At 47.7% G+C, this 26191-nt stretch overlaps 1 protein-coding gene and 1 pseudogene across 16 annotated transcripts in view; one reads left to right on the forward strand and one right to left on the reverse strand.

The window, feature by feature from the left end:
* The window catches only part of LOC147102129 (uncharacterized), a 330921-nt gene that overhangs the window by 155600 nt on the left and 149130 nt on the right, over positions 1-26191 (reverse strand). For 14 of the 16 annotated variants that reach the window (XM_085964374.1, XM_085964369.1, XM_085964366.1 and 11 more), the window contains 4 exons: positions 21504-21539; positions 16606-16701; positions 14907-14942; positions 4002-4085 (listed from right to left, as the gene is read on the reverse strand). In XM_085964374.1, coding sequence (XP_085820500.1) covers positions 4002-4085; positions 14907-14942; positions 16606-16701; positions 21504-21539 — 252 coding nt within the window. The remainder of the gene's footprint in view (positions 1-4001; positions 4086-14906; positions 14943-16605; positions 16702-21503; positions 21540-26191) is intronic. The other 2 variants (XM_085964361.1, XM_085964372.1) reach the window with 2 other exon arrangements.
* Positions 12776-13784, forward strand: LOC147102130 (uncharacterized; annotated as a pseudogene).

Below are 26191 nucleotides of genomic sequence, written 5' to 3' on the forward strand. Positions count from 1 at the left end.
GGATAACCTCACATTTATCCACATTATAGTGCATTTGCCATGTTTCTGCCCAATCACCCAGCCTGTCCAAATCATGCTGGAGTTTCACGACATCCTCCTCACAGCATACCCTCCCCCCCAGCTTTGTGTCATCTGCAAATTTGGAGATATTACATCCAATTCCCTCGTCCAGATCATTAATATATATTGTGAACAGCTGGGGTCCAAGGACCGATCCTTGCGGTACCCCACTAGTCACTGCCTGCCACTCGGAAAACGACCCGTTTATTCCAACTCTTTGCTTTCTGTCCGCTAACCAGTTCTCTATCCAAGTCAATACCTTGCCCCCAATCCCATGTGCCTTAATTTTGCACGCTAATCTCTTATGCGGGACCTTATCGAAAGCCTTCTGAAAGTCCAGATACACCACATCCACTGGTTCTCCCTTATCTATTTTACCAGTTAAATCCTCAAAAAATTCCAGTAGATTAGTCAAGCATGATTTACCTTTTGTAAATCCATGTTGACTTTGTCCGATCCAGTCACTGCTTTCCAAGTGCTCTGCTATTACATCTTTCATAGTGGACTCTAGCATTTTCCCCACTACCGATGTCAAGCTTACCGGTCTATAATTCCCCGCCTTTTCTCTGCCACCTTTTTTGAATAGTGGGGTAACATTAGCTACCCGCCAATCCATGGATACTGTTCCAGAGTCTATCGAGTTCTGGAAGATGACCAGCAATGCATCTACTATTTCTAGGGCCACTTCCTTAAGTACCCTGGGATGTAGATTATCAGGCCCTGGGGATTTATCGGCCTTCAGTCCCATCAATTTTCCTAACACCATTTCCCTACAAATACTGATTTCTTTCAGTTCCACCCTTTCATCAGACCCTATGTTCCCCGGCATCTCTGGGAGGTTATTTGTGTCCTCCTTTGTGAAGACAGTACCAAAATATGTATTTAGTTGGTCTGCCATTTCTTTGTTCCCCATTATAAATTCCCCCGATTCTGACTGCAAGGGACCTACACTTGACTTCACCAATCTTTTTCTCTTCACATATCTATAAAAGCTTTTACAGTCAGTTTTTATGTTCTCTGCAAGCTTACTCTCATATTCTATTTTCCCTTTCTAAATTAATCCCTTTGTCCTCCTTTGTTGAATCCTAAACTGCTCCCAATCCTCAGGATTATTGCTTTTTCTGGCCAATTTATATGCCCTCTCCTTGGACCTTATGCTATCCCTAATTTCCCTTGTTAGCCACGGTTGGGTCACCTTTTTTGTTTTATTTTTATGCCAAACTGGGATGAACAATTTCTGTAGTTCATCCATTCGGTCTTTGAATGTTTGCCATTGCCTATCCACCGTCAACCCTTTGAGTGCCATTCCCCAATCAATCCTACCCAACTCACTCCTCAGACCATCATAGTTTCCTTTATTTAAATTATTTAAACATTTGAGTCTGATACAGAATATTGACAGGCAGCTGCAACAGCTCTTGTGTTTCTAGGAACTGCAATGGCGCTGATCCCATCAACATCTCATTGAGGAGTGACTGCCACATCACATTTCACACTTAGGGCTGGATTTTCTCAGCCCCGAGCAGGCGGGCATGGAGATGGGACTGCCGGTAAAGTAGCAGAAAGTGGGCGCGGATGGCAAACCCGCCCCCATCCTGCCTCCATGCCCTTTTGGCAGGAGGCGGGAAGATGTGCTGCTTTGGGTCCCGTCTCCTGGAGGCGGGAAAGGGATTAAATCCTTTTAACTGCCTGTTAACATCCTTACTCATACCAACTTACCTTGCACCTCCACCCATCCCTCTCTATCTACATTATCACTTCCCCATTTCACTAGCCACCCCTCACACTCACCCTCATACTACTGCAAGCATACCAACTAACAACACACAAGGGTAGGCACTTGAGTGGTTTAGGCAATCTTCATGTGAAGTTTCTGGTAATGTGCTGTCAGACATTGAAACCTTTATTTTCATCACTGTGTGTTCTTGGACAGATTTGTGTGCACCTTTGGAAGTGGCTTAGTGAGTTGTAGTGAATAGTGAGACGTAAGGGCGCCCCCCGCGCAATGGTGACGAGTGTGAAAGGAATGGCTTGGGCATTGTAGGGATGCTTTATGGTGTTGGTATGGGGTGGTGCCAACCTGGCGCCTCATGTGGCATCCAGGGTGTACAGCTTCACGTGAAGTAAATTTGGCCATGGTGAGGCCATCCCTGGCGTCCCGGGCAGCAATGAGCCCGGGTGCTGATGCTCTGTGTCCTGTGCAGCATCAGTTGATTGTGGAGAAGGCTGGTGTTGTTGTTGTTGCTGCTGGTGTGCCCGGTGATACTGGTGTTGGGGCTGATCTTGGTGGGATGCTGAGGACCAAGGTGAGATATTTTCAAGGGCAACGATGCTGATGGAATAGATGGCATGTGAGGTTGAGATGACAGAAGCGATCTGTCAATGGTGAGAGAGGTTGTTCCAATGAGGTGGCACTGGATAGAGAGTTGGCTCCAAACACTTGCAAGTTGGAGAAAGCTCATTATGTCTTCCAAATGCAGTAACCAACAGTTTGAGCTTTGAGAGTGAACAGCTGTAACATGGGATCTTTTATACAACTTTGGCAGCTGTCAGGTCATGAGATAATTCAATGCTGAATCCACTCACAACATACTGAGCTGACGTGTTCCCCGAGCAGCGCGTAACCCGTGTGAAATGTATGCTTAAAATAACAGTTAATTGGATGTTAACAATCCATTTAATGATGTGAATTGCCTCCCCTGCAGCTTGGTGTCAGGTCTGTTCAGCGCCAACAGACCTGACACCTGGGAGACTTGCGTGGAGGCCTGTTGACAGCGGGTTCCCTACCTGCTGTCAAGCTTTGCTATTTTGACAGCTAACCTGCCTCCAAACCCACCCTCTGAGCGCTGGCAAAATTCAGCCCATAGGTGCTGCTTGCCAGTTTCTCAAGTGAAAAAATTGCGACCAGCAGAGGAAAATCAGTTGGGCATCCTGGACTCCACTTTGATCACAGAAATCACAGAAATCACAGAAACCCCACAGTGCAGATAGAGGCCATTTCGGCCCATCGAGCCTGCACCGACACATATCCCACCCGATCCCCGTAACCCCTACACCAACACATATCCCACCCTATCCCCGTAACCCCACGTATTTAATGCCCCTAACACTAAGGGTCAATTTATCATAGCCAATCAACCTAACCCACACATCTTTGGACTGTGGGAGGAAACTGGAGCACCCGGAGGAAACCCACGCAAACACGGGGAGAATGTGCAAACTCCACACAGACAGTCGCCCGAGGCCGGATTCGAACCCGGGTCCCTGGCGCTGTGAGGCAACAGTGCTAACCACTATGCCACCGTGCTGCCCGTGATGTCCAAGACCTGCTTGATTCAATTTTCATGAAGGCCTTTAAATGAGTTGCAGGAGTACGTCTGAATGTGGTGAGTCATGCGCTGGAGCATACCAAAACCACGAAAGGCTCTTGCGAGAAGCACAGGACCAGAAACGAAATAACTTATTCATTCTTTTAAATAGTTCTGACGTTCGCACCTGACACCAATGGAATAGCCCGATCCAATGTGCCGGGTGGAGCACTTCCGCCTAGATATGTGCACGTGCTTCCTACCCACCATGCTGGAGACTTTGGAGGCCGTACATTGCCCGGAAAATGGGAGTAGAGTGAGCAAATTTCTCAGCCAGTGACTGTGCTTACTCAAACCTGGGGCTCCATTTACAGGAGGCTCTCGGTTCCAAACTGGGCTGGGAGGGGAACCAGAGTCTCCTCTAGGGAATCTCACTTCAACTTGTTATTATGTCAAGCCAAACCAGGATATGACCGTGGATTCAGGCAGCATTGATCTAAAGTAAAAGACTACCAATAAAGTGTAAAAGCATGCTAACAGACTGGATTGTAGAACTGACAATAATAAAACTTACCACTTGCATTCAACTCATCTCAAAGAATCTAAAAAGTTGTTAATGAGAAATCAAATTACCTTGAAGGCCTCCTGGAAAGCCTCCAGCTACAGCCCCTGGAACACCTCCTGGTACAGCCCCTGGAACGCCTCCTGGTACAGCTCCTAGAATGCCAGCACAGGAGAGTTACAATCATCAATGTCAAATATCCTAACATAAGATCATACTATTGGTACTAAACACCTAGAATTACATAGATAGAATTACATAGAATGTACAGCACAGAAACAGGCCATTCGGCCCAACCAGTCTATGCCGACGTTTATGTTCCACTCGTGCATCCTCCCATCCTTCTTCATCTAACTATCAGCATAACCTGCCTTTCCCTTCTCCCTCATATGCTTATCTAGCCTCCTTATAAATGTATCTATACTATTCACCTCAACCATACCCTGTGGTAGCGCGTTCCACATTCTCACCATTCTCTGGGTAAAGAATTTTTTTCTGAATACTCTGTTTGATTTCTTGGTAACTATCTTACCTTGGCCTCTAGTTTTGTTCTTCCCCACAACTGGAAACACTATCTGTGTCTACTCTATCAAAACCTTTCAGAATTTTAAAGACCTCTATTAGGTCACTCCTCAGCCTTCTCTTTTCAAGAGAAAAGAGACCCAGCCTGTTCATCCTTTCCTGATAAGTATAACTTCACATGCCTGGTATCATCCTTGTAAATCTTTTATGCACCCTCTCCAGTGCTTCTATATCCTTTTTATAATATAGCAACAAGAACGATACACCATACTCCAAGTGTGGTCTAACCAAGTTTTGATACAAGTTTAGCATATCTTCTCTACTTTTCATTTCTATCCATCAAGAAATAACCCCCAGTGCTTGGTTTGCTTTTTATGGCCTTATTAACCCTCCTCACTACTTTTAGTGATTTTTATATTTGTACTCCTAGTTCCCTTTGCTCCACTACCTCAGTTAGATTCTTATTTTCCAAGTAATATCTGACATCCTTATTTTTCTTACCAAATTGTAATACCTCAACCATTGCACGGAACCTGTCACAAAGCTTGAATTGCCGCTTTCATTTGTTGCATGGAGAGATTGGGGAAGGTGTTCAAAAGTTCAAATGCGTTCAGACAATAGACAGTACTACTGCAAGTATTGCACCATACCTATAATTGCTCCATCACTGCTAATACACAAGTAGTGCTACATGGCACTAAATTAGCATGACAAAATTACCAGTGCGTAACAGCAGGGTCCAAACATAGGAATAGGAGAAGGCCACTATGCCCCTCGAGTCTGTTCCACTATTCAATTTGCTCATGGCTGATCTGTACCTCAATTCCATTTTCTAGATTTGATCCCAATCATTTGATGCTCTTACCTAACAAAAATCTATCAACCTCAGTGTTGATTTTCAATTTCCCCAGCATCCACAGCTTTTTGGGGGAAGAGAGTACCAAATTTCCACCAGCCACTTTAGAAAAAGTGCTTCCTGATTTCATTCCTAAATGACCGAGCACTAATTGTAAGATTATGCCCCTTTAAAACCTACGAATATGACCTAATTGGTTCTAACTGATGCCTAACTCTACCCCAGGTTGGATTGAGACAGATAAAAGTTGTTTCACTTGTGCAATCCTATTCCTGCAATTTCCCTTGACAGATTACCTAAACACTCCAGTGCTGGTATTAACTGATATGGCACTAGAATCTGAGGTAAATATGCTACAAAGCCAGAACAAGCGGTACCTAAGGAACCCGTTGTGTATGCCTGGAAATATGATGTAATGTTTAAATCTAGTAACTTTTAAGTAACAGTGGCATTTGTTACTGGTGGTGGCTATTGGAATGGTGAAAAAATATTACAAAAAGGAATAGACAGCAAAACTCAAAAATCTAGTGGAAAGTACCAAAATAAGACACCAGTTTCAAATACGACTAGAAAATAGTCAAACGGAGATGAATAAATTTTGAATGAAAGAATTCACAATGGCCCGGAATTTGCAATCGGGATGACAGAGAACTGGCAGCATTTGCCATCATTCCGCCTTTGAAATTGACTATGTGGTAAACCACTGTTTGTATTCCTGTTTGTCCTGTTTGTATTCCACTGTGTACATGCCTGGACATGCCTCGGCTGACTCCTCCCACAGGTCCTAGTATAAAGGTGACTGCTCCCCAGCCCTTAGTATCATGGACCGGTCGACCACGCGAGGCAGACCTCCATTCTGTTGTTAATAAAAGCCTTTGGTTACTCTTCTAACTCTCAGTCTTTTATGAGTAATTGATAGCGCATCAATTTTATTAACAACATTTTTATAATGGAGAAGATCCTCACACCAGCATGCCTGGACTTAGATCATCGGGAGGCGGACTCATCCACCAAGTTTACTCACTGGCTTAAGTGTTTCGAAAAATTCCTGACCGCCTCCGAAGCAATCAAATCAGACGAGGACAAACTGGATGTCCTGACCTCCAAAGTGAACCACCGAGTGTACTCGGTCATCCAAGACGCGACCTCGTACGCGGACGCTATCAAGCTCCTCAAGGACCAGTACACGCGCCCAGTGAACGAAGTGTACGCCAGGCACCTCCTGGGGAGTCGTAAACAACAACCTGGGGAATCGACCGTGGAATACCTTCAGGCACTGTCTGTGCTTGGCCGGGCCTGTGGTTGTAAGGATGTAAAGGCCGCCGTGTACACAGAGGAACTTATCCGGGACGCTTTTGTAGCGGGCCACAGATCCAATTACACCCGACAGCGACTGTTGGAGCAGAGTAACCTCGACCTCAACAAGGCCTCTGAACTCGCACTATCGTTGGATGCAGCCTACCAGGGCATGGATGCCTACTCCTCTGCACCGTGGACGCCGCGGGGAATGACAGCCTGGGACACGGTAGGACCGCCTCATAGCGCCGTGCCACCCCAGCCACACCCCAACAACGGCCCAACTACCGCAGCAGTGTCCCAAGGCCAGACAGCAGTGCCCCAAGGCCAGAAATGCTACTTCTGTGGCCAGGCAAAACACCCCAGAGCGCGCTGCCCGGCGAAAAACGCGATCTGCTCGGGCTGCGGGAAGAAGGGACACTACGCTAGCGTCTGCAGGGCCAAAGCCACCCCGAACCCCAGCAGCGCCGCATGTGGGCCATGCGGGCCGCCATCTTGGACCTCCCCGGCCATGTGCGAATCACCGGTACAGCAGCCATTTTGGACGCCTCCAGCCACATGGAGATCATGGACGCCGCCATCTTGGACGACAGCCGGGACGCAGCAGGCCCCCGACACCGCCTCATCTGATACCCGCAGCGACACACCGACCCCTACGCTGGCATCCGTTACACTGGACCAAGCGAGACCGCACCAACTGGCCAGTTCCTCAATGGACATTAAGGTAAATGGTCACGATACAATCTGCCTTTTTGACTCTGGGAGCACGGAGAGCTTCATCCACCCCGACACGGTGCGGCGTTGCTCTCTCCCAGTCCTGCCTGCGCAACAGCGGATTTCTATGGCCTCCGAGTCCCAGTCGGCGGACATCGGCGGCTACTGCGTGGTGACACTCGTAGTAGACGGGACCATGTACGATCATTTTAAACTTCTGGTCCTGCCTGACCTCTGCGCTGCCGTCCTGCTGGGGTTAGATTTTCAGTGCCACCTTAAAAGTGTTACGATGGCGTACGGTGGACCCCTACCCCCACTCACAGTCCGCAGCCAGCAGCTTCCAAACTGCCCGCCGCGCACCAGGTGCAACCTCTCCACACTCAGAGTCACCCCCCCCCAACTGTTTGCTAACCTCACCCCCGACTGTAAGCCCATCGCCACAAAGAGCAGGCGATACAGTGCCGGGGACAGGGTTTTCATTAAAACCGAAGTGGAGCGGCTCCTGAAAGAAGGGATTATTGAGGGCAGCACCAGTCCCTGGCGAGCCCAGGTTGTGGTCGTTAAGACCGGCGAGAAGCAGCGCCTGGTCATCGACTACAGCCAGACAATAAATCGCTACACCCTGCTGGACGCTTACCCACTCCCCCGCATAGCTGATATGGTCAACCTGATCGCGCAGTACCGCGTCTTCTCGACCATTGACCTGAAATCAGCGTACCACCAGCTCCCCATCCGCCCTGAGGACCACCAGTACACTGCCTTTGAGGCAAACGGCCGCCTCTATCACTTCCTTAGGGTTCCCTTTGGTGTCACCAACGGGGTCTCCGTCTTCCAAAGGGAGATGGACCGGATGGTAGATCAAAATGCGTTGCAGGCCACTTTCCCATATCTGGACAATGTGACCATCTGCGGCCGTGACTTGCAGGACCATGACGCAAACCTCGAAAAATTCCTCCACACCGCCCAACTCCTAAACCTGACATATAACAAGGAGAAGTGCATATTCCGCACAAACCGCCTCGCCATCCTTGGCTGTGTTGTGGAACACGGAGTCATCGGCCCCGACCCCGACCGGATGCGTCCCCTTATGGAACTTCCACTGCCCCACTGCCTCAAGGCCCTGAAGAGGTGCCTAGGGTTTTTCTCCTATTACGCCCAGTGGGTCCCCTACTATGCGGACAAGGCCCGTCCGCTGATCAAGTCCACCTCTTTTCCCTTGACGGCAGAGGCCTGCTTAGCCTTCCACCGTATCAAGGAGGACATTGCCAAAGCCACCATGCACGCAGTGGACGAATCCATCCCCTTCCAGGTGGAAAGCGACGCGTCTGACTTTGCCCTGGCCGCTACCCTCAATCAGGCGGGGAGACCCGTGGCCTTCTTTTCACGAACCCTCCAAGGCCCGGAGACCAGACACTCCGCTGTTGAGAAGGAGGCCCAGGCGATTGTGGAGGCTGTGCGTCATTGGAGGCACTACCTGGCCGGAAAACGATTTACCCTGCTCACTGACCAGCGTTCAGTTGCTTTTATGTTTAACAACAAGCAGAGGGGCAAAATCAAAAATGACAAGATCTTGAGGTGGAGAATCGAACTTTCCACCTACAACTACGAGATCTTGTACCGGCCCGGGAAGCTAAATGAACCCCCGGATGCGCTATCGCGTGGCACCTGCGCCAGCGCGCAGATCGATAGACTGCGGGCCCTCCACAATGACCTCTGCCACCCGGGGGTCACCAGGTTCTTCCACTTCATCAAGGCCCGCAACCTGCCTTACTCTATTGAGGAGGTCAGGACCATGACCAGGAACTGCCAAGTCTGCGCTGAGTGCAAACCGCACTTTTATAGACCAGACAGGGCCCACCTGATAAAAGCCACTCGCCCCTTCGAGCGCCTGAGCGTCGATTTTAAAGGGCCTCTCCCCTCCTCCGACCGCAATGTGTACTTCCTCAATATTATTGATGAGTACTCCCGTTTCCCGTTCGCCTTCCCCTGCCCGGACATGACCAGTGCCACGGTCATTAAATGTCTGAACAACCTCTTCACCCTGTTCGGCTTCCCCAGCTATATCCATAGCGACCGGGGCTCATCGTTTATGAGCGACGAACTCCGTCAGTACCTGCTAACTAGGGGTATTGCCACAAGCAGGACCACCAGTTACAACCCCCGGGGGAACGGACAGGTGGAAAGAGAAAATGCGACAGTTTGGAAGGCCGTCCTGCTAGCCTTAAAGTCTAGGGGCCTTCCAACCTCCCGCTGGCAGGATGTGCTCCCCGATGCGCTCCACTCTATTCGGTCACTGCTCTGCACTGCCACTAACGCCACCCCTCATGAGAAAATGTTTGTCTTCCCAAGGAAGTCCACATCGGGGACATCGCTACCGCCATGGCTGACGTCCCCAGGGCCGGTCCTACTGAGAAGACACGTGAGGACCCATAAAACGGACCCCCTGGTCGAGAGGGTCGACCTCCTCCACGCCAACCCCCAGTATGCTTACATCGCATACCCGGACGGGCGGGAGGACACAGTCTCCATAAGAGACCTTGCACCCTCGGGGGCCGCAGTAACCCACTACCCACTACCACCCCCCCCCACGATCCGATATCCAGCCCCAGCAGACGGCAGGCCTGGGCCCCGCGACCCGCTCGACATCTACGAGGACGACACGCCTGTGCCACAGCCTACGCTGGACTCGACGCCGGAAACTTCACTACCCCTGCCGTCGCCACGCAGGTCACAGCGGCAGACAAGACCTCCGGAGAGACTCCAATACACTAACTTTTAATACACTTCACCCCGCCGGACTCAATTTTAAACAAGGGGTGAATGTGGTAAACCACTGTTTGTATTCCTGTTTGTCCTGTTTGTATTCCACTGTGTACATGCCTGGACATGCCTCGGCTGACTCCTCCCACAGGTCCTAGTATAAAGGTGACTGCTCCCCAGCCCTTAGTATCATGGACCGGTCGACCACGCGAGGCAGACCTCCATTCTGTTGTTAATAAAAGCCTTTGGTTACTCTTCTAACTCTCAGTCTTTTATGAGTAATTGATAGCGCATCACTGTAATTTTGGGATTTGGCGCAGGCGCATGCAGAAAACCCAACGTTGCGGTCTGTCAATAATAGCTCTGAAACTGGCTGCCTTGTGCCATCCCCCACAGAGCTGGGAATCAGTGAAATCATTGAAATTGACAAAAACTTCGACACTTCTGCAGTAATTACTCTTGTTAAAATCCCCACTATAAGTTAGACCCAAAGGGATTAGGTGTAACTGGGGTTTTAACAGCGTTATTACTGCTAAACAAATGTTGTGGGCCTGGAAAACTAATTTTAATTTTGTGCAGTGTAAAATTTGTCCATTTTAATAAAAATTTAATTTTTAAGAAGCTTTCCAAAAAAAATTCTCTTTTTCTTATGTTTGTCCATCTTTATACTGTATCAGGTTTGCTTTTCCCCATGTCAGAGCCCCAATCTTTATTTTGCTCTCTCCAACTATTTTAGAAAGTTAGATTTTTAAGGGCTTACTCACTTCTTTATTCACTGACTGTAAGTATTCTGCCTTTTGACTGGCTGCTTAGACAGTCTGTTGACGTAACAGCAGTTCGAACAACGGGAATCCCCACTACAGTCCGTTGAATTGAATTGAAGGTCGGAAAACCCAAACTTCTTGACACAGGGATGGCGAGATCCTTGTGCGTAGCATACTTCGGGGTCAGCGCAAAGGCCTTCGCTTCGCTGCTGACTGCAAATTCTAGGCCAATAAGTAGAGAATTGTGGAAAAAGAGGAAATTGAGCAGTTTGAGACCCTGTTACTGCCTGTGCAGCCATTTGTTTTAGCTGTAATTTCTGTTAGTGTACTTTATTAGTCCATCCTTTTCTTATATAAGTCTCCCATTAAGTACTTAGCTACTGGCGATTGAACATTTCATATTGGTCTATGTCCAGGATTGTGATTTTCAATGCTTGTTTCTCATGTGGCAAGATATTTCCTGGTTTCTCTCTGGACAAAGCCCTTGTAATTAAGACCAGACAGAAGTGCAGAACTCCTGGCTCGTGTCCCAAATTCTCTGTGTACTCAGACAACGGATATTATTCAGTTTATGAAAGTACAACCTCAGTACAAGGCAACAGCTTCTCAAAGCCGAACTCAATGCAGCAAAATTGCAGAATGCTATTTCTTTCTAAAAACACTTCAATGTTGTTAATTATACAATAAAGTGAGAAGAACTAATAGTAATATTTGGAAAAATCTACCTCCCATGAGGAAACCATTGTAACTGGGCTTGAAATGTATTCTTTGTTTGATGATGAATTTAATTGTTATGTAAATTCTATGCTTGTCAAGAAGATTTTTCCCATTAATATTCTGTGCTTACTAAGTAGGGTATGGTCGCATAGTGGTTATGTTACTGGACTAGTTATCCAGAGACCTGGACCAATGATCCAGAGAAATTAGTTCAAATACCTCCACGCCAGCTGGGGAATTTAAATTCAGTTAATTAAATAAATCTGGAATACAAAGCTAGTATCAGTAATGGTGACCATAAAATTACCGGATTCTCGTAAAAACCCATCTGGTTCACTAATCTCGTTTTAGGGATGAAATCTGCCGTCCTTACCCGGTCTGGCCTATGTGACTCCAGCCAACAACTCTTAAGTGCCCTCTGTAATGGCCCAGCAAGCCACACAGTTGTATCAAAACAGCTACGAAAAACTATAAGAATAAAACTAAACGACATCGGATTTGGACACGGCAAAGTCCTCGTCACTAACATTTGGTGACTTGTTCCAAAATTGGGAGAGCTGTTCCACAGAGAGTCAAGCAACAACCTGGCATAGTCATACTCACAGAATCAAACCTTTCAGCCAACATCCCAGGCTCCTCCATTTACATCCCACCAGCAGGACAGAACCACCAGAGGTGGCGGCACTGACAGTTGGGAGGGAGTGACCTTGGGAGTCCTAAACATTGACTCCGGACCCCATGATGTCACATGGCATCAAACATGGGCAAAGAAACCTCCTGCTGATTACTGGCCTCCCACAGCTGATCAGTAATCCTCCATGTTCAACACCACTTGGAAGAAGCACTGAGGGTAGCAAGGGCACAGAATGTACTCTGGGTGGGGGACTTCAATGTCCATCACCAAGAGTGGCTCGGTAGCACCACTACAGACCAAGCTGGCCGAGTCCTTAAAGACATAGCTGACAGACTGGGCCTGCAGCAGGTTGTGAAAGAACCAACACGAGGAAAAGACCTACTTTACCTCATCCTCACTAATCTACCAGTCGCAGATGCATCTATCCATGACAGTATTGGTAGCAGTGACCACCGCACAGTCTTTGTGGAGACGATGTCCTGTCTTCACACTGATAAACGCCTCCATTGTGTTATGTGGCACTACCACCGTGCTAAATGGAATAGATTCAGAACAGATCTAGCAGCTCATAACTGGGTATCCATGAGGCACTGTGGGCCATCAGCAGCAGCAGAATTGTATTCCAACACAATCTGTAACCTAATGGCCTGGCATATTCCTCATTCTACCATTACCAGCAAGCCAGGGGACCAACTCTGGTTCAGTGAGGAGTGTAAAAGAGCATGCAAGGAGCAGCACCAGGCATACCTAAAAATGAGGTGCCAACCTGGTGAAGTGACAACACAGGACTACATGCATGCTAAACAGCAGAAGGAGCATGCTATAGACACAGCTAAGCGATCACACAACCAACGGATCGGATCAAAGCTCTGCAGTTCTGCAACATCCAGTAGTGAATGGAATCCAGTTGTGGACAATTAAACAATTAACGGGAGGAGGATGAACTGCCCCATCCTCAATGAAGGTGGAGGCTGGTACCTTAGTGCAAAAGACAAGACTGAAGCGTTTGCAACCATCTTCGGCCAGAAGTGTCGAGTGGATGATCCATCTTGCCCTCCTCCTGAGGTCCCCTCCATCACAGAAGCCAGTCTTCAGCCAATTCGATTCACTCCACGTGATATCAAGAAACGGCTGAGCGCACTGGATACAACAAAGGTTATGGGCCCTGAAAACATCCCGGTTGTACTGCTGAAGACTTGTGCTCCAGAACTAGCCACGCCTCTAGCCAAGCTGTTCCAGTACAGCTATAATATTGGCATCTACCTGACAAAGTGGAAAATTGCCCAGGTATGTCCTGTTTACAAAAAGCAGGACAAATCCAATCCAGCCAATTACCGCCCTATAAGTCTACTCTCAATAATCAGCAAAGCGATGGAAGGTGTCATCGACAGTGCTATCAAGCAGCACTTACTCACCAATAACATGCTCACCGATGCTCAGTTTGGGTTCCGCCAGGGTCACTCGGCTCCAGACCTCATTAAAGCCTTGGTCCAAACATGGACAAAAGAGCTGAATTCCAGAGGTGAGGTGAGAGTGACTGCCCTTGACATCAAGGCAGCAGTTGACCGAGTGTGGCATCAAGGGGCCCTAGTAAAATTGAAGTCAATGGGAATCAGGGTGAAAATTCTCCACTTGCTAAAGTCATATATAGCACAATGGAAGATGGTTGTGGTTGTTGGAGGCCAATCATCTCAGCCCCAGGACATCATTGCAGGAGTTCCTCAGGGCAGTGCCAAACATATTCAGTTGCTTCATCACTGACCTTTCCTCCATCATAAGGTCAGAAGTGGGTTGTTCGCTGATGATTGCATAGTGTTCAGTTCCATTCGCAACTTCTCAAATAATGAAGCAGTCCCGTGCCCGCATGCAGCAAGACCTGAACAACATTCAGGCTTTGGCTAATAAGTGGCAAATAACATTCGCGCCACACAAGTGCCGGGTATTGACCATCTCCAACAAGAGAGAGTCTAACCACCTCCTCTTGATAGTCAATGGCATTACCGTCGTCGAATCCCCCACCATCAACCAATGATCAGAAACTTAACTGGACCAGCCACATAAATACTGTGGCTACAAGAGCAGGTCAGAGGCTAGGTATTCTGCAGCGAGTGTCTCACCTCCTGACTCCCCAAAGCCTTTCCACCATCTACAAGGCACAAGTCAGGAGTGTGATGGAATACTCTCCACTTGTCTGGATGAGTGCAGCTCCAACAACACTCAAGAAGCTCGCTTGATTGGCATCCCATTCACCACCTTAAACATTCACTCCCTCCACCACTGGCGTACCGTGGCTGCAGTGTGTACCATCTACAAGATGCACTGCAGCAACTCATTAAGGCTTCTTCAACAGCACCTCCCAAAACCGCGACATCTGCCGTCTAGAAGGACAACGGCAGCAGGCGCATCAGAACACCACCACCTCCAAGTTCCCCTCCAAGTCACACACCATCCTGACTTGGAAATATATTGGCGTTCCTTCATCATTGCTGGGTCAAAAATTTGAAACTCCCTACCTCTCAGCACTGTGGGAGTACCTTCAACGCACGGACTGCAGCGGTTCAAGAAGGCGGCTCACCACTACCTTCTCAAGGGCAATTAGGGATGTGCAATAAATGCTGGCCTAAGCTGCGATGCCTGCATCCCGTGAATGAATAAATAAAAAATGCAATAATAATTTGGTACTTATACAAATTACAAAAGTGGAAAGACTTACCTCCATATTTAGCAGCTTTAGCTGCCGCGTATCCACCTGAAATGTAGAGGATTGACAAGTTAAGACATAGCACGGACCAGCTACATACAGAGTAGAACAATGTTCAACAGCAACACCACATTTCAGATAAGCCCCAATTCTGAAATATTCAATATTAATGCAAATTGTTCAAATCCAGCTAACAAAGTACAGTAATCTTTAAGATCACAAGAAAACATGAAATAAGAAAAGGCTATTTGCCCATTAAATCCAATCTCTTACATAGAGCATATGCAATTTACCTTATCATGGATTTACAGGAAAACCTGCCTATTCTTTTGTATATGTTACAACAGCTTGTATCTAAAAAGAATTGATGTAGCAAGGGCAAATGTCTCACAATATAGATCCTGATGGCTACTGGAAACACAGAGAAGCTTACTGAACAAAGGTTGCTTGAGTATCCATTGGGCTGGGCTACCAACAGAATTCCCAGCTCAATGCTCAGCAAGCGATGATTAATTCTGCATCTGAACATTTGCATACATGGACTGAAGTGTTTGAAGCTTCATCACTCATATTCTGTGGAAATGTTTGGAATTGATATAGAATGTTGCCAGGCAGCTGCAACAACTCTTGTGTTTCTAAGAATGCCAATGGTGCTGATCCTATCAACATCTCATTGAGCAATGACTGCCACATCAAATTCCACACTTAGTAACCCAATGGAGCTGGCCAACTATGGTTAAAGAAAAAACATGTTTCTTCCCAATTCCTCTGAGGTAACCCAAGTTTTGGTCCAATAGGGCAACCTAAAGAAAGAACTTGTATTTATCACTTTCTCCGGATAATCCAAAGCACTTCACAACTAATTAATTACTCATGAACTGATGTTACTGCGTGATGTAGTCAAAGGGGGAAATCAATTTGCACATAGCAAGGTCCCACAAACAAACAGATGGATAACTAATTAATTTATTTTTTTGGTCATGCTGGCTGAGGGAGGACAACTGCCTACTCTTTATTAACTAGTGCTGTGGGATCTTTTGTATCCTTGTGAACTACCAGATCAGCACAGTTTAAAAATCTCATGAAAGTTGGCATTTCCAAAAACACATCGATGTACTGAAATGTCAGCGTAGATGAGTCATGCGCTGTGGCATACCAAAACCACAAAAGGGTCTTGAGAAGCAAAGGAACATAAATTAAAAAACTTATTACAGTAATTCATTTAAATAGTTCTGACGTTCGCACCTGACACCAATGGAACAGCCTAATCCATTATGGTGGGCGGAGCACTTGTGGTTGGAAACGTATGCACGCTTCCTTCCCACCATGTTGAACACTTAGGAGGCCATATATTGCTTGGAAAATGGGATTGGAGTGAGCAAATTTCTCGGCCAGTGACTGTGCTTACTCAAACCTAGGGCCCCAAATTACAGGAGGCACTCCGTTCCAAACCAGGTAGGTAGGAGACCCAAAGTCTCCTCTAGGGAATACACTCCATTTTGTTCTTGTGTCAGGCCAAACCAGGCCATGACCGTGGATTCAGGCTGTATTTGCACTATTTCTGCAGCATTGATACAAAGTGAAAGATTACAATGATAGTGTAAAAGCATGCTAACAGACTCGACTGTAAAACTGACAATAATAAAGCTTACACCTTGCATTCAACTCAGCTCAGTAAATCTAAAATGTTGTTAATGAGAGATAAAATTACCTGGAAGGCCTCCTGGTACACCCCCTGGAAAGCCACCAGCTACAGCCCCTGGAACGCCTCCTGGTACACCTCCTGGAATGCCTCCTGGTACACCTCCTGGAATGCCACCACAGAAGAGTTACAATCATCAATATGTCAAATTGTCCTAATAGATTATCATACTATTGATACTAATCATATTGCAGTATTAAGTAAGGCAACCTGTCACAAAGCTTGAATTGTTCCTTTCATTTGTTGCAAGGCCGATTCTGGACTGTGATCAAAAGTTTAAATGCGTTCAGACAATAGACAGTACTATTGCGAGTATTCCACCTAGCCTGTGCGTGCTCCATCACTGCTAATACACAAGTCACTGCTAATACACAAGTAGTGCTACATGGCACTAAATTGGCATGACAAAAGGCACCAGTGAATAACAACAAGGTCCAAACAAAGGGTGCAATTTTCCCACTGGAGGCGGGTTGGAGGCGGGTTTCGGTTTGGGTGGGTTCTAAACCCGCCTCCATTGTCAGGTGGGAAAAATTTGCAATTTTCCCCTAATTGGCCAGAGGTGTGGGTTCCCCTTGGCCAATTAGTCTTTTGGGACTGAAACTCACCTCTGCTGACATCACTTATCCAGTTTTGAAGAAGGGTTTCGACCCGAAACGTCAACTCAAATTTCTCTCCACGGATGTTGCCTGACCTGCTGAGTTTTTCCAGCAATTTCTGTTGTTTTTTCATTTAAGGGCTGCTTGCTGCCTTGGCTCATTCCACTGGTTTTTGGTCGATGGTGCACCACCTCCAAACTTTTATTTCCTTGAAGAATGACCAGCTCCAAGGCAAGGGCCTCCCCGAGGTTCTCGGATGAGGCGCTGGGTATGCTGATGAGTGGGCGAGAGCTAGCAGGGTGGTGCGCTTCCCCTCATCTGGGAGGAAGAGGCCTCCCAAAGAAACCAAGCTGTGTGGGTCCAGCTGGCAAGGGATATAACCTCCAGATCTGTGTGCAGATTGGGTGATTGTTTCTATTTATTGATGAAATTCCATCCCTGTGTGAATGTATTAAAATTAGGTGATGGCAAACTGTTGGCGCAATGGCATCTGTTATTTCGGCTTAGGCAGCTCCACATAGCGGGCTCCGCGACACTTGCGTGGTCAGGTTGGTGGTCAGAGTGAAAGAAGGCCAGAGAGTCATGTCCATTGTATATCATGTGTTAAGAAAGAGCCAAGCACATGTGCCACAATGGGCAACCTATGCAAATCTGGCCAGGATGAGCGCATCCCTTGCATCATGGGCAGCCATGTGCTCGCGTGCTGCCGCTGCTGCTGGTAGATACGCCGCCGCTCGGTCCTCCTCCTCATCTGAGGAGACTATGAACTGAGCCACTTGCTCATCAGGAAGCTTCAAGCCACAATGTTGTGCAGTGCACAGCAGACCACGACCATTTTGGAGACCTTGGCTGCTGAATACTGCAGGGCTCCACCTGATCTGTCAAGGTATCGGAATCGCATCTTCAGCAAGCCAATGGTTTGCTCGATGATGGACCTGGTCAAAATGGGGTTGGCGTTGTAGTGCTCCTCAGCCTCGTTAGCTGGCCTCCTGATCAGCGTCATTAGCCACTTCTTCAGGGGTTAGCCCTTGTCACCAAGGAGCCATCCATTAAGTTGGTTTGGCGGATTGAAGAGCGTAGAGGAGAGGATGGCTACGGTAGAGGAGAGGATGGCTATGGCCATGGAGGAGCTAAGTCGCCAGGGTCTTGAAAACATGGTCATTGTTCAGAATAGACTGACATCTCTTGAGGAGCAATGGTCAGCTATTGAGCAGAGAAACCAGACCTTCATGGAAGTCCTCTGGAGTAGGACTTCCAGTGCAGAAATGGGTCCTCATGGTCCCCCTGAAGAGCAGCAAGGTGCTGTCAAGCCATTTGCTAGCTCTGAAGTGGGGCTGACCCATGAGAGGGATGTTGGTGGCAGACAACAAGGAAGTGGGGGCACCTCTTCAAGTGCTCACATGACCATGCCACTGCAGAGCACTTGGTCAGAACCCCACCAGAGTCCTCACCCAACTAAGATCGGCATCTCAGCCCCTGCACAGCTGCAGGAGCAGCAGACTGTTGGTGAGCCCTCACAGGCTCGCAACCCCAGAGGATGCCCGCCATATGTGATAAAATAACTTGATGGCAAACTGTTGAAGTTGTGGGCTGTGTCATTTTGCAAATGGGACTTCCACATTGAGGGCTCAGTGCGATTTGGAATTGTCAGTATGGTAGCCAGAGTGATAGGAAGCTGCAGGTTCTTGCCCATTGTCGATGGTGTGGTAAGAAGGTGCAAGGCAATGTGTTTGATTGGGCAGGCTAAGCAAATCTGGCCAAGATGAGTACATCCCTTGCATCCCGGGCAGCAACGTGCTCGCATGCTGCTGCCGCTGATTGATGCACCTCCGCAAGCTGTTCATTGTCGCTCTCCTCATCCTCATCTAAGGAGGCTATGCGATGAGCCACTTGTACCTCAGGCAGCTGCAAGCCACGATGCTGTGCCATGTTGTGAAGTGCACAGCAGACCACAACGATTCTGGAGACCCTGGCTGCTGAGTACTGCAGGGTTCCACCTGATCTATCAAGGCATCTGACTCGCATCTTCAGCAAGTGCGATGGTTTGCTCAATTATGGATCTGGTGGAAATGTGGCTGGAGTTGTAGCACTCCTCAGCTTGTTGGATGGCCTCCTCAACGGCATCATTAACCACGTCTTCAGGGGATAGCCCTTGTCTCTAAGTAGCCATCCGCAAAGTTGGTCTGGCGGACTGAAGAGTGGAGGAACACTAGACTGCCGCAGGATGAAGGAGTCATGGCAACTGCCAGGGTACTTGGCGCAAACATGCAAAATTTCCTTATTGTGGTTATTCACCAGCTGCACGTTGAGGGAGTGGAAGCCCTTGTGGTTGACAAAAATACCTGGATTGTGATGGGGTGTCTTAAGGGCCACATGTGTGCAGTCAATGACGCCCTGCACCCTTGGAAAGCCTGCCAGATTAGCAAATCCAATCGCACGCGCCATGACATTTGCTTGATCCTTGGAGAAGTTGATGTAATTGTGCGCGTTGGCAAAGAGGGCATCGGTTACTTGCGTGATGCAAGTGTGTGCGGCCGCCTGGGAGATGCCGCTGTTGATCCCTGGAATGATCCTGAAGCAAAAAAGTTGAGTGCGGTGGTGACTTTGACAGCCACTGGTAAGGGGTGTCCACCCGCTCCTCTGGGCTCCAGGTCTTGCTGCAGCATTGCACAGATGTCACCCGCTACCTCTTGCGAAAGTCTGAGCCTCCTTTGGCAAAATCCAGCCCAAAATGTGGCAAAATAACAAAGGCCAGTCAAAATAGGATTATGGAGGCCCTTAACGACTATTTAAGGGTCTTAACTGACTGATGGAGGCGGGACCAAATCGCACCTATCAAAACCGCCTCTGGCAACATTGCACGGAGGCAGGTTCTGAACTCGCCCTCACTTTTTCGATTTTACCAACTGTCTTGCCTCCAAACGCGTCTCCTCGGGGCTGGGAACATTGCCCCCTTGGAACAGGAGAAGGCCACTATTCCCCGAGTCTGTTCAACCATTCAATTTGGTCATGGCTTGTACCTCAATTCCATTTACTAGATTTGATCCTGATCATTTGATGCTCTTACCTGTCTAAAATCTATCAATCTCAGTATTATTTTTCAATTAACCCAGCATCCACAGCCTTTTGGAGGGCAGCGAGTACCAAATTTCCACTGCCCTTTGTGTGGAAAAAGTGCTTCCTGATTTCATTCCTAAACGGCCGAGCATTAATTGTAAGATTAAACCCCTTTAAAACCTATGAATATGACCTCATTGATTCTAACTGATGCCTAACTCTAACCCAGGTTGGAATGGCACAGATAAAAGACGTTTTAATGCAACATTCCTATTCCTGCTGGTGTTAACTGATATGGCACTAGAATCTGAGGTAAATATGCTACAAAGCCATAACATAATACAACAAGTGGTACCTCAGGAACCCGTTGTGTATGCCTGGAAATATGATGTAATGTTTAAATCTAGTAATTTTAAGTAACAGTGTCAGTTGTTACTGGTGGTCGCTGTTGGAATGGTGAAGATATATCGCAAAAGGAAATAGACAGGAAAACTCAAAGATCTAGTGGAAAGTATCCAATTGAGACACCAATTTCAAATACGACTAAAAAAGTCAAATGGAGATGAATACATTTTGAATGAAAGAATTGATTAAAGTAGAGCATTGTGGAAGGTGAGAATAATGAGCAGTTTGTGACCCCAGTGCAGCCATTTGTTTGAGATGTGATTCCTGTTAGTAAACCTTATTAGTTCCATCCTTTTCTTATATAGGTCTCCCATTAAGTACTTAATTACTGGCAATTGAACATTTCATGTTGGTCTATGTCCAGAATTTGTGACTTTCACTGCTTGTTTCTCATGTGGCGAGATATTTCCTGGTTTCTCTTTGTACAAAGCCCTTGTAATTAAGACCAGACAGAATTGTGGAACTCCTGGCTCGTGTTCCAAATTCTCTGTGTACTCAGACAATGGATATTGTTCAGAATATGAAACTACAACCTCAGTATGGCAGCAGCTTCTCAAAGCCAAACTCAATGTAGCCAAATTTTAGAATGATATTTCTTTCTAAAAACGTCAATGTTGTTATATATACAATAAATAAATTGAGAACAGCTGATAGGTAGATTTTTTCCAAATATTACTGTCATGAGGAAACCATTGTAACTGGGCTTGAAATGTATTCTTTGCTTGATGATGAATTTAATTGTTATGTACATTCTATACTTGTAAAGAAGATTTTACCACGAATAATCTGCGCTTACTAATACAATAATAATTTGATGCTTTTACAAATTACAAAAGTAGAAAGTCTTACCTCCATATTTAGCAGCTTTAGCTGCTGCGTATTCACCTGCAATGACAAAGGATTGACAAGTTATGACAGAGCAGACACCAGCTGTGTACGGAGTAGAATAATGAGTAGCATTCTAAAGATCAACAGCACCACCTCATTTCAGATAAATCCCATATCTGAAATATTCAATATTAATGCAAATTGTTCAAATCCAGTTAACAAAGTATCGTAATCTGTCAGGGCAAGGCTGGTTCTGGACCCAAGTGCAGACAGACGAGGCGAGAAGCAGGTATGCAGTCTTAAATAAAAGTACTTTACTAGAATCACACAGGTAAACAGTTACAAACATAGGCGCTCAAGACAAGCTACCACTAGGCAAGCAGCTTGTCAAGACTGAGCACAGAGGGAAGAAACCACAGAACTTAAATACAAGCAAAAACAGGTGAAACCAATAAACCTGATAAAAGGCAGTTAAGTAATAAACACAGGAGAAACTAGTAACAATTAGCAAAGGGAAAAAAACAAGTGAAGGTGCCATCTAGGGGTTACTGAGGGAACTAACCGGCACCCTCACAGTAATCTTTAAGATGAGAAGAAAACATAGAATAAGAAAAGGCTATTTGCCCATTAATTCCCTACTCTTACATAGAGCACGTGCAATTGACCATATCATGGATTTACAGGAAAACCTGACTATTCTTTTGCAGATTAGATGGCATTGCAACAGGTTGCATCCAAAAGGAACTAAGGTAGCAAGGGCAAATGTTTCACAAAATAGATCCTGATGGCTACTGGGAGCACAGAGAAGCTTGCTGAACAAAGGATGGTTGAGTATTCATTGGTTTGGGCTACCAGCAGAATTCCCAGCTGAATGGATACTCCAGCAATCTTCGTTCAGCAAGTGATGAATAATTTTTTATCTGAACATTGACATACATGGACTGGTGTTCTTTGGAATAGTGTTTAAAGGTTCATCACTCATATTCTGTGGAAATATTTGGAACTGATACAGAATGTTGACAGGCACCTGCAACAGCTCTTGTGTTTCTAACAACTCAAACGATGCTGATCCCATCAACATCTCATTGAGGAATGACTGCTACATCACATTTCACACTTAGGCCGGAATCTTTACGTTGGGAGTCGGTTTGTGTGCGTGCGGGCCGCGTAACGGGTTGAGAACCCATGGATGTGAACAGCGCATTCTGCAGTGCTCGTTTAACTTAATGGCCCCAATTAAAACAGTCATGCGTGTTTCCCGGTCCAATTAACTGGAGCGGGTCTGATTATGTCAGCGATGACTCATTTTCAGCACGGATATTTAAAGCAGCCTTACACACATCTCATTTGAAGGTTGATGTAGGAGTGCATAAGGTGGTTTCCAGAGGTCTCAATAACGCAATAAAACTCATAAATCTGTGGGTCATGGAGACAAGGCAGAGGGCAGTGCCAAGTTTCAATGATGCGTCCCTGGAAGTTCTGGTGCAGGCAGCAAGAGCACGCAGGGAGGTCCTCTTCCCTGGCGATGGACGAAAACGTCCACCCAAAGACACAAAAAGGGCATGGCTGGAGATCGCAGAGGAGGTCAGTAGCAGGGATTTGGTTAGGAGGATGTGGATCCCGTGCCGGAAAAGATTCAATGTTCTAATGAGGTCAGGAAAGGGGAGTGCAATGTGACACTCACCTACATCCTGATGTGCCTATCACTCTGCCTTCCCAAGCCTACTCCTGCACATCATTCCTCACACCTACCTACCTTGCAGGTCCACCCATTCCTCTCTGTCTATGTGCCTACTCATATCCCCATCTGACTAACCACTACTGACACTCACCCTCATCCTAATGCAATCATAGCAAGTATCACCAGAGAAGGAGGCCATTTGGCAATGTCACGCCACTCTTGTATAGTCACCCTCTACAGATATAGCCCATCCATTCCTTACACTCATTCCATCACTCTCACTCAAAGTTCTCTTCTTGCCCTCCTTGCAGGGGAAGAGAGCCCACAACAATAGGGAGAGGCAGAGAACCGGAGGTGGCCCTCCAGTCTTCAGTCAATTGACTCCAGCAGAGGAGGAGGCCCTGGAGATCTCTGGAGATGCAGAGCTGCTGGCGGTGGGAGACGGAGAAAGGGGGACCTCCCAGCAACCTGGTGACAGAATTACATCTCATATAGCCACATGGCATACAGCAGTCACTCATATGGTGACTGATGTCAGTAGCCAGTGAAATGTCATCATGTGCATAATGGTAACATTACCCATTCTTATTATAACACTTCTAATTCATCTCTTTACTCTCCCACAGGTCCATCAAGTGCACCCCCCCCCATCCACCCCACCACTGCCCAGCAGCAGGAGGATTTCTCAGAGGACGCTCCAGCCTCTGAGGGTGCAGACCCAAGTGCAGCCAGCACCAGCGCAGATACGCACACCTCAGTGGGCTCTGTGCGAGATAGTGTTGTCACCTGATGTCTCTCTCATCACAAGTGAGCAAGAGCAGATGGTGTTGACAAGGACAGCAGTGGAGACTCCTTGCTGGAGGGTGCGGGATGCTCCAAGCACTGCTGAGCTGCATGCAGATGCTGGACCTCGGGGGCCAGAGAAAGTAGGTTATCTTGGAGGGGCAGCAACAATTGCAGGAGGCTCTGGCAGCTTTTGCAGCTGCAATGTGTGCAAATGTACAGAGAATGGAGGAGTCCAACATGAGCACCACCATCTCGCAGATGATGGCGACGATGTGCTATTCCATGGAAAGGATGGCCACCTGCATGGAGCAGTAAATGTTCCAGTCCAACGAGAACATGCTCATAGACCTCCTCTCGAGGAGGGATATAAACGTAGACTTGAGTGCTTATCGCCCCACTGATGTGCAGCAAGGTGCTCTCCAGCTCCTTGATAGCAGGGAAGCACGGGTGGCCCATGAGAGGAATGATGTTGAGAGGGGACATGGAAGTGAGGCTCTTCTAAAAGCACTCACATTTCTCCCCCATTGCCTCCCCTTAAGTCAGAGCTCTATATGCTTCCTCGGATCCCGATGGTTGAGTCTGCCTCTGCACAGTAGCAGGAAGAGCAGTCTTTGGCGAAGCCCTCACAAGCTCCAAAAGCCAGAGGACATCTGCCAAAAGTGTCGCAGCAGGGGAGCAGCTTGCCTCTACCTCTGCTGAAGCCACAGGGGCTGCACCTCGTAGAAGCCACACGGAAAAGAAAAACTGCACAATCCTAGATGCACAAGGGTACCACATGGGTGTGAAGGGGTTAAAATGAATCCTCTCAGAATTCAGACAGCTGAGGTAACCACTAATTAAGTGGTTCCAGCAGAATTAAAATCAGAACAAAGGAGTGGGGTCATGTGAAGATGAACAAGAGCTAAAAGGAACCAGGTGGCGATAAGAAGTCTCATACTAACAACTTTCTTATGTGAAAAAACAAAGATAAGACAGTACAGATTGGAAAAGTGCTACTCTCGCAAGTCTTGCACAAAGGACAGTGGCCTAGAAATTCAGTCTAGCCACTTTTGGGGCGGTAAAGTCGGGCGGGCGGTAAAGTTAGTGCCCGCCGGAAAGTGGAGGCCACTTCGCCGAAATTCAGTAGCTTTGGCCAAGGAGTTTGGGCGAGCGCTGAAACTGGCGTTGTACTCCTATCTTTAGGCGCTAAGCCGGCGGTGCGGACTGATAACGCCGAGGCCGGGCGCAGCGCAGGTGCGGTCATGTTTTGATTGACAGCAGACGCCCTGACGCCGGCCAGCTCTTAAAGGGGGAAGGGTCGACTTTGTCTGCTGCCACGCCCTGGATAGTGGAGCCCTGCAGCTAGGCCTGAACACTGCTGGTGGACCCAAATAGCGCCTGAAGCCATGCAGAAGGCCCGTGAACGAGCGCAGCGCTTCTCAGAGCATGCTTTGAGGGTGCTGCTTAGGGGGTTGGAAAAGAACAGAGAGATCTTGTGCCCGGACAGTGGCAAGAAGGCTCCCAGGAGGCAGTACAGGAGAGCCTGGAGGGAAGTCGCCCTGAGGGTGTCAGCCAACAGCGATGTCCCCAGGACTGGTGACCAATGCCGCAAGAAGTACAACGACCTCACTCGGTTGGTCAGGGTGAGTACCCTTTCCAGTGTCCTCCTCATCCTTGCATGTGCACCTCACATTATGGGCAAAGGGACCTCAAAGCCCTAATGGCCAGCCCTCATCCAGCAGCTATGGCACTGGCATGATCAATAGCACTTTCTGCACTTGACACACTGGCCAAGCTATTCGACCATGGGAGGCAGTGCACACAACAACAGGGCACCACACTGTACTTAGAGGCCGTCCTTTCTCTTGCAGGCCAAGCTGGCGCAGAATCGGAGGAGCCGGACTGTCACCGGGGGAGGCCGTGCCCAGTTCCAGGAGCTCAGTGACCTGGAGGAGCGTGTGGCTCGACTCATGCGTGCCCGGGTGGTTGGCCCCGTTGCTATTGGAGATGCCGACCCTGTGCTGGGCCCCAATGGTAAGGACATGACCGTTTGCACCTCTCTCGTTCCCCTTGCGCTTCAGATCTACATCCTTTGCCACTGTCCGACCAATGCGCATAATGCCACCAATCATGCCTCCCTCGCTGACGCCCTGTCCTCACTCTAAAGCTACTCTTGTGCCTTCCTGCTTTCAGCTGGTGAGGAGGAGGTCCCTGAAGCTGAGAGTGCCAGTCCCTCGGAAGAGGAGGACGACGAGGACCAAGA

Source organism: Somniosus microcephalus, chromosome 22, assembly GCF_052327205.1.
Source record: "Somniosus microcephalus isolate GS21.2 chromosome 22, FLI_Smic_1.0, whole genome shotgun sequence".
Lineage (NCBI taxonomy): Eukaryota > Metazoa > Chordata > Chondrichthyes > Squaliformes > Somniosidae > Somniosus > Somniosus microcephalus.